Source organism: Lepisosteus oculatus, chromosome 2 (genome assembly GCF_040954835.1).
Source record: "Lepisosteus oculatus isolate fLepOcu1 chromosome 2, fLepOcu1.hap2, whole genome shotgun sequence".
NCBI classification, from domain to species: Eukaryota; Metazoa; Chordata; class Actinopteri; order Semionotiformes; family Lepisosteidae; genus Lepisosteus; species Lepisosteus oculatus.
Window position 1 is genome coordinate 8,015,045 of NC_090697.1, and position 16,905 is coordinate 8,031,949.

At 42.5% G+C, this 16,905-nt stretch overlaps 1 protein-coding gene across 1 annotated transcript; it reads right to left on the bottom strand.

Annotated features, from left to right (window-relative positions):
- Window positions 1-1,474: 1,474 nt before the first annotated feature.
- pnrc1 (proline-rich nuclear receptor coactivator 1) lies at window positions 1,475-5,690 on the bottom strand. Its single transcript, XM_006626218.3, has 2 exons — window positions 4,520-5,690; window positions 1,475-3,263 (listed from the first exon to the last, which is right to left on the bottom strand). Exons 1-2 carry the CDS (start codon window positions 4,928-4,930, stop codon window positions 2,790-2,792), a joined length of 885 nt encoding a protein of 294 aa, XP_006626281.2. The 5' UTR covers window positions 4,931-5,690; the 3' UTR covers window positions 1,475-2,789.
- Window positions 5,691-16,905: the final 11,215 nt, after the last annotated feature.

Below are 16,905 nucleotides of genomic sequence, written 5' to 3' on the forward strand. Positions count from 1 at the left end.
CCTGGCTGTTGCTCAAACAGCAGACAGAATAAATCTGAATTTAAATGTTTAATTTCAATGTGCTTTTAATAGTCAAACGGGGCCTGTCATGGAAATATAACTATCAAGGAAGCCACAAGAGAGAGTTCTCACCTAAGTAAGGACTTTATTTCAATATTGCAATATTGGGAGCCCTGCTGCCACTCTGCAGCGTGCATTAAAGACTCAACTCGTTACAAGCAGGACAGGGTTTTTATAAGATGTTGCGCTGTAAGAGAAAGCTCAGCACTTTGTCCCTTCTAACACTTCCCCTTTCCCTAAGACAAAACAGATTACATCATAAAAACGAAAGAAGAAGCACCAATAGATTTGTTTCAAAGCTTAACAGTTACCTTCAGCTAATCTAATGACTCAGACAGTACATCCTGTTTTGATACACTGTCTTCTAAAAGTAACCTAGACAGTGCGTAGTTTGTTGACACACTGTCTTCTAAAAATCTGCATGTAGCAGAGCAGTTACATCCTTGTTATATATTTTCCTAAAGCTCTCTACATTTTAAGAATCAATTTACTTATTAGATTTCCATTTCAGGCCTTTACATAATTTCAGTTGTAAAACACTGCTGGAGTGTCAAACGACAACTTCCATGTTGATGAGCTGCTGAAGCTCTGGCTGGTCGTGACACACTAGGCAGACTGATCTACTACTCAGCTATCAAGACCACGATCACACACATATTGCATTCATTACAATCAGGCTCATTGTTTCACACTTTTCTTCTTTTGCTTAGGTTATTCCTTCTTGTATTTATTAAACATGCCAATAAAGGTCGACATGTAGTCTGCATCAGATGGATGTATAACCAATAAAACCTCTGTACTTACCCAAAGGTTACTTGCCAGACACAACCTGCAGTGTCAAAAGCCAGTGTCTGCTTCTTATACAATTAAGGACTAGACCAGATGTGTCCACATGTCCTAGAGAGGAGGTGTGTCTGCTGGGTTTCATTCCAGATCAGCTCTAGACGAGTTAAACAAGCTAGAAACTAGCTGAACAAAACAGTTCGGGTTTTCCCATCTCGACTATTCCCACTGCTTTGGGGACATGCGTGGAGCTCTGTATACTGTTTGCAAATGATTTTCTACCCAAGAGCCACTGCATTCACCTCACGTTTCAAACTTTACAGTGTCACAGGATAGAGCAAGTGATGGGCTGGGAACCAATCACATTGAGCCACGCACCATCACAACACCACGTTTGTACATTCGGCCATGTGTATTTTACATTTTTCGAATATCCTGTAGCACAGAGAACTCTTCTAGAAATCATTCTCCATATTGTATACTCCTCGTTAGAGAAAGCAATGAGGACCTATAGATTCTTTTTTTTCCTTGTAGAGAACAAGATGCCTGACAGTTACAGGTTTATGTTTGGACTTAACGATTTTAACCAAAACACATTCAAGGTAAAATTAAATGAAGGACAAAAAGGCTGTTGTGGGGGATGCCAAATATTTTAATTCAAATTTGAGAGCACACACACGTGTGTGACACACACTCAACAAATTGCAGATTAGTGGGCTCAAGCAGCAATGCTTTTTTTTTTCTTATCACATGATCCTGGAATAATAAAAATAAACTGTTGCAACACAAAGTCTGGAATTTTGATACTGTATATTACTTTCCATTTCTGCACCTTTTTAGATCCAAGAAATCAAAATAGCTGCCTGACTACATATGGCAGAGGTTCCCAGCTATGGACTAGAGTCCAGTAGGTCTTTCGAGTCTCTTTTTAAAACAAGTGCTTAAGGCTGTGGAAAAAGTTCCAATTAAATCTTAAAGTTGGATCAATTTAACACTTCTCCTAGATGAAGAGCTACCTACAGGAGACATAGAAACCCTGCTGGATTTCACATTTCAAAGCTACAAGCTGGGAACCCCTAAAAAACGGCATGAGAGAACAAGCCTATTTTAAAATCAACCTATCTAATCACAAGAAAACATCTTTCCTTTGACAACTTCCATTATATTTTCTTTGGATCTTAACCCAAGAACTCACAGATGACATTATAAGATACAACAAAGACACATAAATAAATGTTCTTTCTTGAACTTCAGGTCAGTGCTGGTAATACCACCTCAAGAACGATGCTTCTTTAACAGTCTAGCAGGCAGCTTTCCTTCTCTGAGGTCGCAATTCTTACATTATAAAACTTTCACATCTTCATCCCAGCTCTTGGACTTCACAAAGATTGTGCCACTTGGATTGCAGAATCCTCCGCAGTGCATTCAATGAATAGCAGCCATTCAGGATGACGCAGTTTTAAGAACCACAGTTCATTCCATTTATGTTAGAAGCTAGGTGCCTCAGCACCTGTGTGGTTATCAGTCTTGTGCAAATTTGTAAGAATCTCTTCTTACCTTCATTGTGCCCCAATGGGTACTGCAGTCTTCAAATGTATAGGTTTTTTTTGTTCAGTTTTGTTTTCTAGACAAAATAAAACCATTTAAAAAGTGCAACACCTCGGGGTGCTTAATACATTTTAAGTTTCAGTAACAAAACTATATTTTACTTTGGTTAAAATAACATGAAAAAATATACACAAATATTACAGTATTTACATTTACACAAGTTTCTTAAACTGTACAAGGCCGCTGTTCTGCACAAGTATAAAATCTAAAACAGCCCAAAACTTCGGGACTTCCTGTTGCAACGATTTCCTATTCCAGTGCTCCTCCGAGTCGTGTTTTCAGTGCCGATTCCCAGAGGGGTACGACGTTTTTTTTTTCTTCTGCTTCCGAATCTCCAGTCACGGCTCCGCCTGGACCTTCAGCAGAGTCTTCAGGTGAACGGTCATGAGCTCCCGGCTGGGGCCGCTGGCCCGGGGGCCCCTCTCCCCCACCCAATGGCTCGGGGGCTTGGGGAGCACGCTGGGGGAGGGCGGCTCGCTGAACTTGGCGCCGGCGTAGTTCTTCTCGCCATCCCTGAGGGGCTCTTCGGGGCCGGGCTCGGCCGCGCGGACTGCGGCCAGCTTGTGGAAAACGTCACCCGAGTGTAGCGGTTTCTTCCCCTCGCCGCCGCACAGCTCCAGAGGAGGAGACCTGAGGCGGGGGCCGTTCTCCTGCCCCCTCGCTGGGGAGACCTCGCCGAGCGTGCTGGGCCTGGCCCTCTGGCTGCTGCCATTCAGAGGCTGGGCTGGCTGCTCACATTTGTTCAGGTTGTACACAGAGTGGCCGCTGGTAAAGGGGGCTCTGTCGGCTCTTCCTGTTTTTGACTTCAATACCTAAGGGGAATAAATAAGAATAAATGCGCCTTTAGATCGCAACAACTTAAACCCGCGTTTAAGGACGGCTCCTTAGAAAAATGTTTCTCCCATCTCGCAGTACATCGGAGAAACGACCTCGCTGTTTGAACTCTTTGTGTTGTCACTTTCAGTGTCGGTTAAAGAGGTTTTGATGTTCCAGAGAGACAAGACTTTATTGATCCCGAAGGGAAATCGAGGCGTTACAGCAGGCCCAGCCCAAGACAAGCAAAAACAAGACATCAGAATAGACGGAAAATTAAAATACGTACAGTAATACACAATAAATATATAAGTGTTTGCAAAATATGCTCACTGTAAAACAAAACGTGCATAGGTATATTCAGATTGAGTGTCGAAAAAGCACAATAGTGCAACATGCTTTCCATGTTATCCGATACTTCAATCACAAACTACAAAGGAATCTGCGTTTTTTGTTTACAGTAGTGATTCTAGACGTTATGTAATTTCTACAATAGGTAACCGAAGAACATTCAGGGGTAATTTCCAACTTCATCCCGCTGCTGGGCAGGTCAAGCTTATATCGCAAGAAAAATAAATCCAGTAATGACGTTTAAACAACAAGGCGGTTATTAGGCTATGTCATCCGGTTTCGGGGTTATTATTATTACATAATAACCCGACCGCCTTGGCACAGCGCCATCAGAAAACTGTTGAGGATCCTTCATCAACCTCGGCTCAAACTGCACGTTCGCACCTGGCACAACCTAACCCACTACCGCCCGCCCCCGCAGGCTCGCGGCTCCTCATTACTTATTCATATTGCCGAGGACCGCCGCGCTGATTGGCTGATCTGAGAACCGCCGTCATATTTTCCAGCGGTGGGTCAACCAAACTCGTTTGATTTCCGCCGAATTGGAACAGCGGTAGCGGGCAGCTAACCCAGCGCACCACATAATGGGCAATGTATACAAAACAAACGCTGGGGACCCACAGCCCTTAATGAAGTGTCGTCACCTCAACGACCACAATATTTACGCATGGATGCGTTACTAAACTATTCTAAACAAATAAAACGTGAAATGTTCACTTCCGTTATTGGTATACATCAAGCGAATTACATCAGGTAGCAAAACAAGCTGTTGCCCCCCACCACCTTTGACACCGATGACACGGTTCCTGGGACCCTCTACAACAGTAATATCGCCACCCGTTGTTCTCGTCTTTATCACGCACCCGGTGATGTTTCACAAACGAGAACTATATCGACATCTTACCTCCTTTTTGGCCCCTTGCTTGAGGTGGTGGAGTGTAATTGCAGTAGCAGCCTGCGCTCGGTTGGCGACAGCCTCAGTCTTTTTGATGCCAGCCCCGGGGCTGCTGCTGCTGTTGTTGTTGATGTCTGTGAAGCGTGTGGTGCCATTTCGGAGCAGAGCCGGGTGTTTCTGGCCCTGCTGCTGCTGCTGGTGGTGGTGGTGGTGAAGGAGGTGGTAATGGTGTCGGTTCTGCAAGCCCGTGGAGGCTGAGCGCACTCGCCTCCCCCCTTTCTTCAGCAGCGCCTGCCTTTTGTTCAGGTTCGACCCGACGGGGGTGGGCTTGCTGTTCTCGATGTTATCGAGTTTAGACTCGATGTGGTGGCTGAGAGTTTCCCCGAGCATGATCTGAAAGTCGCACGAAGGAGGATACATCGGCTACCTGGAGCGGCAAAAAAAAAAACTTTCCTTTCAAAACAGCTCCGACTCCTTGTCAATGAGCCCATATACTTGCTCCGCACGGCCGTTTCCTCACTCTTTGTTGAGTCCAACCTGCTCGCTTGCTAAACAAGTCAAGTAAAGCTGTACCTGGAGCCTCGGCCTTTGTTTATCTTCCGATTCCGAAAATCTTTTCTTTCCGAAAAAATTGTTTTTTCTCTTGCCAAAAAGTCCCCTTTAAAGAGATGGCGCAGGATACAGAGTAAACGAAAATGGCGGAGCAGGAAGATTCACTTCCTTATTGTAAACAAAAAATCCGAGAACACGCCAACGACTCCGCGCAAAGAGAAACAAGATTAAAAAGCAAACGAGTGCTACTTTCGCCGATCTACCCTTTTGCGTGGATTTTAACATCTGTATTCTGAAACCTGAAAACTTAATGCGCTACGTTTCGTAAACAACGTCAAGACCACGACGCAAATTTGAGTTAGATGTGTTAGGTCGAGCTGCTCGGTGTCGATCAAGACGCTGCCCTTTGTCTAAAATGTTCTCAGAAATTCAAACTTTATGCTTTTCAAGGCCGTCTCCCACTATGTTGCTTAATGATTTTACCAACACAAACCCCGTCCGCACCTCCTCTATAAAAGCAACACAATGCAGGCTAAAACAAACACGGGAACGCCTCGAAGGTATTAACTACAACTGCTACGCCAATCGCCCGTTTCTATTCCTGCCACTGGGACCTCCTTTTTAAGAGACGTCATATACGCAACATCTCAATCTCATTTGCTCGTTGTACCAGGGACTTTCCGAAACTGGGAGTTTTGAGGAAGTTATTAAAACTTCGACCGGTTGCCTTACGTAGTGGAAACTGCTTAATGATGCAATGTACAGTAATTCAGCGTGACGCGCTGCAAAGGAATTCACAGTGTAAAGTCGGTCTTTATATACAAGTATGTAATGCATATATGTTTAATATTTTTCATATATATATATTATCAGCGATGTGAAGCCCTGTAATCTGGTCATTTGTAACCGACTTAATTAAAATTAAATTAAAATTCTATGAAAACGTGGATTGTTTCTGATGACTGTTCTTTGGTAACGCTCTATAAAACATTTATAAATCTCATTTTCATAATATGAAATACTGTACAGAAAATATTTAGCTCATTTAGTGTTGTAGCTTAACACTTATTGTGCATATACAATTTCTCACTCGCTAATACAGGCTAAATTGTATTAGCGAAACAACAAGTTCAGTTGTTTAGTGAGCTACAAAAACTACGGACATCCCTACGTTTATACAGTATATATATGGTATTCCTTATCAACTTTATCAATTCCTTCTTATTTAGGTCAATTGTATTGGAAAGTTTTATATGATGTAATTTACAGACTTTTACAGGAATATTTCAAGAGAATATTCCTGTAAATACTACTGCTAGTGATGCTTCATATTCTACTCCTAATACTCATAACCAGGGTAAGTGGTACAGTATTTTACCCTAAAACCTTTTGATTTAAATATAGCTTACAAGAGCAGGACTTGGCCACTGTTTGAGATGTAACCGTGCTGTACTGTAACCCAAGGATTATTTGAGTGCTGACATAGTATATATAAATAATTACTGTAATTTAAATATTTTGGTATAATTAAAAGACAATCAGAGTAATTCAGTCAAATAATTATTTAACTGATGTTGTTAACGAAAGCAACTTCCATGTGTATCATTTTATACAGCTCGGCTTTCTACCATAGAAGTATGAGCGAACAGCAGTGCTCCATCGAAAATGTGAACCCATAGTCTTTCAACTCAATTACACAGATCCAACTACTACAAAGTGAATTTGATGAGAAAAAATATTCAAACAATCTACATTAAATAGCCATACAAATTCTAGAATAAAGGAATTATTACAACATAGAGAATGAAGAGTAGAAGTGAGAGTCATTCCTGGAATTTCTTTGTGCAGTCATGTTTCATGCAGGAAGAAAGAAAGTTGCACTTAACTGTGGGTATTTCCCAATGTGCACTTAAATTGATCAAAAACTGTCCATAATCCTCTACTGTGAATTCACTTCATCCTCATGGAAAAGGATTTTCCAATAACAAAATGAAACCAACAGCTCTTGAATTGTATTTGTAATGGGTTTTTTTTCCATTTCCCTTCCTGTTCACACTGAACAATTGAACAATAGATTCACAAACCAAATAATTGTGTACAACTCATAGAAAAAAACACTAATTGGATTAGCCAGGGCATGGGGCAAAAGAGTTCAGCTATTCAGTTTTAATGCTCACATGCTGCATTCAAAAAGAATGTCCTGCAAAATACTTTGCATCCTCTCGTGTTTGTGTCCTGCGAAATTATTCACTTATTTTCCAATGATGTCCTATTTTACTGAAATGCAAGCGATGCACGCACTATTTCAATCAAAACTTTTAATGGGTGAAAGAAATGAAATGTATACAAAAACTGAAAGGAAAAACTATAATGTTTTTGGTTTTCACCCCTTTGCTATGTCAAACAGAAATTAGTTCAGCTGTACAAAAAATACTTTAACACGTTATGAAATTAGTTGCTTGGCCCCTGTTTACAATAATCTCATTCAGCTGGTTTCAGAATAAATACGCTTCAAAGTATTCAATTTCTTTAAAGCAGATATGGGTAGAACAAGAACTAGTGTATTTCTAAGCTTTCAGAAGGCATTTGATAAAATTCTACAGAAAAATAATTCTCAAATTGCAAGTGGTGGATAATCAAATTAAAGTATCTTTGAATTGAGAATTGGTTAATGCATATAAAACAGAAAGCAAAGGTGTGTTTAAAACTGGGGAGTTGTAGGTGGTGGTATACCACACAGGAGCTATATGAAAACCACTACTCTTATTAATTTATATAAAAAAATCTAGATTGTGGTAAAGTAAGTTAAGTTCAGAAGTTATACTAGAGCTGGAAGATTAACACAAATTAAGACTAAGAAATCACATGGTGAAGCAGAGAATAAAATAAGGGGAACTTATTCAGTAATCAAAATACTAGGGACTATTTCCAACTCAACAACACAAACCAGAGCACTCAGATGGAGCTGTGCAAGGGAGTATATTTTACTGAGAACAGGAGGCATTTCTTCACACAAAGCGTTGACTGCCTATGGGTAGTGGACAGCAAATGCAAACAATGTAAACACACATAATAGGGCATTGTGTGGCACATATGGACCACAGCACAGAGTCTGCGGGTATTTGGAATTCTGCAGGAGGGATGTGGCAACTCATCTCAACTATCAGACAACTCATGCCTGGTTAATGGATGTAGAAAGCAAGCAGGTACTCCAGAGTATCTCATAAACACCTCAGTGGGTTCAGGGCTGGTAACTGAGAAGGCCAGTCCAGTATCCATATGGATAACTGTCATGCGCAAACCACCGGGTGACCACAGGAGCTCTGTGGAGAGGAGCTGCATCATCCAGGAACAACCCTGATGGCAGGAGAGAAATGGGTTGAAGATGGTCACTCAAACCCATTAAGAAGCTATGGGCATTGACCGAGTGAATGTGGAATGAGTCTGCCCAAATACCAACAAATGAACCCCGCAATCCCACAGAACCATCAGTACCCTTCACAGCTGGGATCAGGCACTCTCAGCAATAGAGTTCAAGTCAGCACTCATCCATTTACTGAGAAAGCAGTGAAAGATGAATCATCTGATCACATGCCTCCATGATTATGCAGTGCACTCTTTACACCAGTGGACTTGCAAACATGCACTGTCAGGTGCAACAAGCAGTTTGTGCATTGCAGCCCGATGATGTCCTGCTCTGTGGAGCCATCACCAGCCCGTTTAATTAAAGTTTGATCTCCAGTTGCTCGACTGTTTTGCCCTGAGCTTCAAACAAATGCACAGATTTCACAATCCTGGAGTAGGGCCCTCCCGTTCCACTGTTCCACCCAGCTTTCCCGCAGAAGTTCATGTCGACATCACCTCCAACACAGTTACTCATGAAACCTCAGGAAATTGAGCCATCTTGGTCCCTGAAGCTCTTACCAAACACGTCCCAAGAAGCACCCGCTCTCTCAAAGTCACTGAGATCTCCTCTTTCAGCCATGCTAGTTCTGACCTGTCCAGAACTTTTATTCTTGACCCTAAACATGCTGGAATGTCATTCGCTGGATTAATGCATGAGCCACACCTGTGTAGAAGCTTTCAATCTGCTTGATGTTTCTCCTTTACCCAGATGTTTCCATTTTTTGCCAGGTGCCTGCAGCCAAAGCTGAAGTCTCCTCAGCTGCCCAGTAGACACTACCCTACAGGGTTCCAAGTGCTAGAGCCCACACATTCTGTCAGCTAGCACACAGAGAATAGTTTCAGAACATCACCAGCAACAATCGGCATCAATTACACCACTACTGAATATCAGGCACGCTCTTATGCAAATAGACCTTTCAGTTCTATTTCGTCATCCTCTTGTAGGGTACTACTTCCCTGCTACAATATTAGCTAATGTCGTAAAGCAGTGTGAATCCCAATGCCTCTTCAAGTTTAATGTAAACCGCTTTATGGAGTATCTTCAAGATCTAACTGCCCTTCAAATTAGGTTTTTGGACGATCCAAAGTGTTGCGTTATGCAGTAGTATTTGGATGTATGAAAGACCACAATTTGTGTGGTACACTGTTTTTCAGACAAATACTATATTAATAGATGTACAGTATATTGTAGTCCTTTTAAAGTGCTTGTGTGTGTTCAAAATGAGTGCATTTATTAGCATGGCCAGTGTCAGCTATCATTAGCCATGCTTGCTTTTTAAAAAAAGGACTTCTAATAACAGAGACCATGAAACAAATTGATCTGTAATATAAACTGTGTAATACTGAGACACATTTGATATAGAACGGTTTATGATCTCGTTCTAATGTTAGACTGTTCTCCCTGTGAAATTCCCAAGGCTCTGACTAGTGGAAGGCCAAATTAGGACACTGCTGCCAATGCTCAGCAATTTGAATTAATTGAATCATTGAATTAATTAGCAAAAGAGCAACCTTCACTTTCAAAAGGGGATGAAATCACTGAATGTGCCAAGGCACCATTTAAATATGAAAAGACAGCAGAAAAAGTAGATGCAACAAAATACAACACTAAATCATATATATAATATTTCTCCAAGATGAAACATCCTTTTAGGTATTTACCAATTGATTAATGCCAGAGTGTAAAAGTCATTGTGCTGACTCTGTCGCCGAGGCACACCAGCCCCTATCAGTTCAGATAGCAGCCTGTCATTGCCTGTTGTTGCCAACAGGCCAAGTTCTCCTCTCTGTCACGAGTGACCCGCTGAGGAAACGGGAAGATGGACCCTATGAGGTACCTAAGGGGCTAGACGAGAGGCGAAGTCCGAGTCGAGTTCCGAGGTTCATAGAAAAAGGCAGGAGAGAAGGTTTCCAATCCAGAACAGGGCAAGGCTGAAGTCGTGGTCAAAAAGGCAGTTCCGTGATCAAAAGGCGAAGGCTTCCAAATCCGAAGGAGGGCAAGACAGTAGATGTAGTTGAAGGTGAGTTCCGAGGTGAGTAACAAAGAGTGAGACATGAACAGACTCTAAGGCGAGGTAGATGCACAAAAGAACAACCAATACCAGGCCAAGAGCAGAGGGTTCAGAAGGGTTTAAGAATTGTGCGAGGGAGAAGGTGTGTTGATTGATGAAGTGTCGGGGTTGGCTGATTTGCAGGGGCGGTGTCGTTTGGCAGAAGTGCACAGGGCTGGAGTGTAATTAGTGCGTGTGCGTTTCCGTGTGAGAATGTGGTGAGTAGAGGGCGTGACACTCTCTTTGGCGTGGGATCATCAACACCCGGGTGTCTTCTGGGAGCTACCACACACTGCCACCTTGCACCAAGGTGATGCAATCTCCTACCTGCTTCTCACCCTGCCCTGGATCTCACAGCGCCCCCTGGGGTCTGGGAGGGTGTCTACGCCCTCTTCGCTGCCACGGGAGCAGCTGGGCTCTGATGGCTCTTCTGAGTCCCTCAGCCTGTGTCTGGGACAGATCACATCGCCCTGGCATTCCTTCTGCTTTCCTGACGCCGGTGCTGGTGTGGAATTGGCAGAATGAGAGGCAGTGTCCTTGCTGTTAAGTTTTTTTATTCATCCAGGAAGAACCAAGCCCTTTCCAGACTGTACCTTAGACTACCGAACATGACAAGCACATCCCTCGCATCCTCTAAGCCTGTCCAGGATCTCTCAGTCGATACACCGAGTCTCAGGCAGTATGTTAATAATAATTTCTCTCCTGGACACTCCACTCAAAGCCCTCTATAGGTAATGGGGTCTCCCCTCCACCACTACCAGTGTGCAGCCCCTCCTGGATGATGCGACGACAGCCATAGTGTGCCAGAACGCTCACCACACATCAGCTATCAGTGGGGAGGAGAGCAGAGTAATGTAGCCAATTCATAGAGGGGGATTATTAGGAGGCCATGATTGATAAACACGGAGGGGAAATTTGGCCAGGACACCAAGGTAACACTCCTACTCTTTTCAAGAAGCACCCTGGAATTTGTAATGACCACAGAGATTCAGGACCTCAGTTTTAGGTCTCATTCAAAAGACTTTTTAGAGTCTAGTGTCCCTGTCACTATACTGGGGCATTAGGACCCACACAGACCGCAAGGCAAGCGCCCCCTGCTGGTCCCACTAACACCTCTTCCAGCAGCAACCTTAGGTTCCCAGGTACTGGCCAGGCTCACACCTTCTGAGCTTCAGTGGGCTGCCAGCTGTTAATTGCAGGGTGATGTGGCTGCTGACAATGACAGTATGTTATGTTAGCATGCAGAGCAGCAGCAGAGCTTTATACTGTGTTGTGTGTTGCACATCATCAATATTATTAAACAAGAACATTGAACAGGGTGGCATGGTAGCACAGTGGTAAGCAGTGCTGGGGCCCTGGGGTGCTGTCTGCGTGGAGCTTGTATGTTCTCCCCGTGTTCGCGTGGGTTTCCTCTGGCAGTTTCCTCCCACAGCTCAAAGACATACTGGTAGGTTGATTGGCTTCTGGGCAAATTGGCTCTGGCATGAGTGTGTGTTTGTGCCTCTGTGTGTGCCCTGCGATGGACTGGTGACCAGTGGCCAGTATGAACCCAATAAAATCAAATGGAAACCTTTTTTTTTCTTTCATCGTCTTGGATATTTTTCTGTCTTTTAAGTAAATAAGCATTGTTCTTACTGTATGTACAGTGGCATGGCTGTGGATGAGATTATTGTATTACTGTTGTTGTTTCGTAATTGAGAACAGTAAAAAAAACAGTGATTCGGTGACATTAACGATAAACAAAACAAATCTGCTAGGGCTATGAGTGTTTATAGAGCTGCTGAAGAAAACACCGGGAGTGATTGTTAGTGGATGCGTTCATTCTGGGGTCGGGTTTGGGTTCAACACTTCACCTAACAGCCCACACTAATGTCAGCAGATTCTCGATACAGTTTGTGGCTTCGTCTGTTTTCCTCTTGTCGTCTTTTTTTTTCCGACTCCAAGACGTTTCTTTCGTTTCACAATTTGTACAGCGCTGACGTGGCCAGTCACCTGTGCTCAGTGCGCTCAAATGTTTCCTTTGTTTTACAGTTGCAATTTGCATTTCTTAGAAAAAAATCCGGTTTTGCATTATATTTTTAAAAAATACAGTATTTTTAAAGCCGTTGCCACAGCATATTCCCTTTAATTAGCACCATCACAACAACAGGACGGTTTAAATTGTACAATTTTAGTTTCACTAGCTGATAGAAACTTGGCCTTGATTCTCCGTTTCCCCGACCGATTCTTATCCTCGATTTTATTATTGTATTTAGTGGTTTTATGAAAAAGGTCAGTAATGGCGAGTTAAAGGCGCTATCTGGGAATGCGATCTGCTGTAGTTACTCGATTTGGGTATTAACACGCGGGACACAAGCACAAGACGAGAAATTTGCATTCAGTTTGTATTTTAATTTTAAAAAATTTAATGTGAACCAATGCCGATACACAGATAATGGTCTGCTTTCCAAGTAGACATTTGTATTCAGCGCACTAGAGATGCATCCCCAGAAGGGTGGCAAAGCGTTTAAGCAGGGTTTTCAGGCTGGATTGGATTGGACTCGGAAATATGCCAGGCAACAGCTCCCTAGTCCGTGTTGCTGGGGGAAAGTTTCATCACATGACTTTGAATTTTACCTTTTGATTGGTTAGATAAAAAAAGATGCAAGTTTTCATTTTTTACATAACTAAAGAAAGTAGAGAAACGGCTGTGATCAGCTGATCGCTGCAGTATGTAGGTCGGGCTGAGACTGATTTCTGATACCGGGTTATTATATTTGGATACATACAGTAAATAAACAGAAACACCTTAATTTTGGAGGAATGCTTCTTCTTCTTCTTCTTCTTCTTCTTCTTCTTGTTTTTAGATTTATATTTAAGAACCCATAGCACTGTTATAAATAATACATATAAGTTATCCTTATGCTGTACATATACAGCGTTTTTCTGGACACTTCACTAGTTCAAAGAGCTTTACAGGTAATGGGGACCCCTCTTCACTACCACCAACGCGCAGCCCCCAACTGACAGAATAATCATAAAATTATTTCTTTAAATGTACTCAACACTTACAAAAGTTACAAGTTACAAAAGTAACATTATGATCATTCTTTTTTAATTCTTGTAAAGTCTCTTGTAAATTCTTGTAAAGTAATTACAACTCTGGGTAATTAGACTGGACAGAAGCTCACAATTTTGTGGAGCGAACCAAATGTTTTGACACCTTTTGAGGTGAGGGCTAGCACTTGTGCTCAACACTGTTTAAAGCACAGATCAAAGCAAGGAAGATGAATGAGGAAAAGTCACAGAAAAAACAAGAGAAATTAAGAGTTTGTGTAATACAAACAGTACCGCAGTTTGGAGCTCCCATTAACAAACAGAAACCTGTCAAGTATCTGGTACTGGAAGGACCCAGATAAAATTTAGGAGAAGGGGCTGTATTTTTCAGATTTGTGCCAAACCATCAGTCTTGTAGACAGTTTCTTTCTTTAACATCAGTCTAGTGAGATAGCTTTACTTTAGGGAATTGTTCATTTTATTAAAACGGTCTCGCTTTCCGGTTTACTAACACTTGGAATTTCCCTAAAATAAACATTTAAGATCACCCAGACTTGGGAGGAGTGGCTTGTCACTACAGAACTCCAGCTGCATTCAGTGTTGGCACCCTGTCAACACAGTGTTTTACAGATCAAGTCCTGGGAGCCCACTGGCTTTTCCTCCTGTAAATAACAATAATTGCTTATACTTATATAGCACTTTTCTGGACACCCCACTAAAAACGCTTTACAGGTAATAGGGACTCTCCTCACCCACCTAGATGATGGCAGCCATAGTGCTCCAGAACGCTCACCACACACCAGCTATCAGTGGGGAGGAGAACAGAGTGATGAAGCCAGTTCAGAGATGGGGATTATTAGGAGGCCATGATTGGTAAAGGCCAGTGGATAATTTGTCCAGGACACCAGGGTTACTCCCTACTCTTTTCAAGAGACACGCTGGGATGTTTAATGACCACAGAGAGTCAGGACCTTAGTTTTATGTCTCCTTCAAAGGACAGTGCCCCTTTTACAGTTTAGTGTCCCTGTCACTATACTGGGGCATTAGGACCCACACAGACTGCAGGGTGAGCGCCCTCTGCTGGCCCCACTAACACCTCTTCCAGCAGCAACATTATTTTTCCCAGGTGTCTCCCATCCAGGTACTGACCAGGCTCACACCTGCTGAGCTTCAGTGGGCTGCCAGTGGTGAGCTGCAGAGTTGTATGATCGCTGGCAAACTCATGCTGACCTGACAATATTCCAGCAGGAGAGTGAATGTCTTCATCTTGCTCATGTACCAATGGCTTTCTTGCGAGAGGAGTAGGTGTGTAGATGTGTAGATACCCTACTTGTGAGACCTGAGTCCCATTGAAAATCTGAGGGATGAACTGGGACAATGTGTGGGACTATGGGCTCAGAGGCCAATGAAAAGGCACAGATTTATCAAGGCACTACTACAAAAATGGCTACAATCCCACAAGACAGCATCTGTGAGCTCCTGCAGCTATAGCTACCCACAACTTCTATTGCTTCCAGACATGGTCACACATGCTACTAGCCTGTGGATTTCACTGTGTAATCCCTGTCAATCTGACCAGTTGATGGCCAATGTTAATGAGCATGATGAATCTTGCTTTGTCATGTCTGCTCAATAAAATGGCTGTACCTAATCTTTAGTAATGCCTTGCAGTTATCATGGAAACAGAGACATTTAAAAAAAATGTCATGTGTGCCTTTTCAAAGGGACAGACCGGGCACAAGGCATTCTAATTTCTTTTAAAACTCTTCACTACAAGTTTAAGTTTTATACTAATGGTCCTGTAAATCTGCTGTCCGTGATAACACACATGTCTAGTTTCCTCTTCTGTTCTGTATGTTGTACACTGCTGCCACTGTCTCAGGGTCAAACTATAGATAATAAATGGGTCTATCCTGCAGTCATAGACATGACAACTGCACACCATGGATCCATGATAAAAGATTCCCAATTCCCTGTTCAGTACCACTTGGCATACACAGCCCATAGCTACTGGCCATGCTAGATGCCTGTCAGACATTGGAACAAGCAACAGGTTTATTCCATGCTGAAAAGAGAAGAGAGAAAACACATTTTTTCTCTCTCTCGTGTTCTCTCTCTTCTCGTTTCAGCTTGGAAAAAAACTATTACTTGTTCCTTTGCAGACTGCACATGCTGACGCAGCTGCCCACCTGGACCACTTCAGCCTGTCAGATATTTATATATTTGCTCAATCAGGGCTAAGAGTGGGTTAATGTAATAACCACAGTTTTTACTCTGTGCCAGGAATGCTCGAGTCCTGCTGTGTTGGCCCTGGCATTGGAATGCCTGAAGACACGATGACATTAACTGGCACCACTTAGCACCTCAGGAGGTCATCAGTGTAGTAGCAGCCCTGCGCTGTGATACACTTGACTTGGCTCAATAGTTCAAAACCCGATGATCTCCACTGTCATACAAGATAATCAATATCACTGTTTGTCCACCAGCAGATACACAGCAAGCCGACTGGGGACCAATTTCACATAATAGAGGTTTGCTGCAGCTTTGAAAATGCAAATTGTTTCCATAATTACAAAAAACCCCTAAAGATGAACAAACTTAGTGTGAATCTAACTTTCAACTCTTGGTTTATATCATGGTATTTTAGTGTTGTTTGATTGCATTATTGTCATACTCTATACTCTGTATTTTTATGGGATCGTGATGTACAAGACAAATTCCCTTTAGGGGCAATAAAGGATAATTCAATGAATTCAATTCTACTGCAATTGAACAAATATCGGCTCGTTATTGTTCTGCAGTCTGGAAAAAATGTTGTAACAAGAATGGCACTGCAGAAGGAGTTATAAACAGACAACACCGTCTGCAGTTCAGATCCATGCACGGTTAAAATAATTACGATACGCTATCCAGCCGTCCTGAGTGATGCTGCAGCGTTTTTTATCACAAACCCTTGCGAAAATGAAGCTGGTCAATTCAAGGTAAAGCATGTTTCGTTTTGCTTTACTTTATACGAGGACTTAACGATCCCACCTTAGAAAATGACTGACTAGTGAATAATATTTGGGTTGACCAGGGTAGTGGTTAAAGAAAATTAGATGTCTGCTTTAACTCTATACTTTTGAAGTCCAAGCTGTGTTTGTGAACTGTAGACTTTACAACCAGCAAGGAAACCAGGAAAACCGTTTGGCGACTCTGCTATCACACTCTATACCAAGCTACAAACTGGGCGCTCTTTGAGTTAAATTCAAAACAATACATTATTTCCCTTCTCCCAATGAAGATGGCTCGACTCTACAAAATGCGCAGCTAAAATGAAACTTGAATCGCTTAAAAAACGGCGTTAGAACA

Excerpts from the sequence above, each read along its gene's own strand:
- pnrc1 (XM_006626218.3), bottom strand. The coding sequence starts at position 4,930 with ATGTATCCTCCTTCGTGCGACTTTCAGATCATGCTCGGGGAAACTCTC. Across the intron at positions 3,264-4,519 it reads AGCAAGGGGCCAAAAAGGAG|GTATTGAAGTCAAAAACAGG; the intron begins GTAAGATGTCGA and ends TATTCCCCTTAG.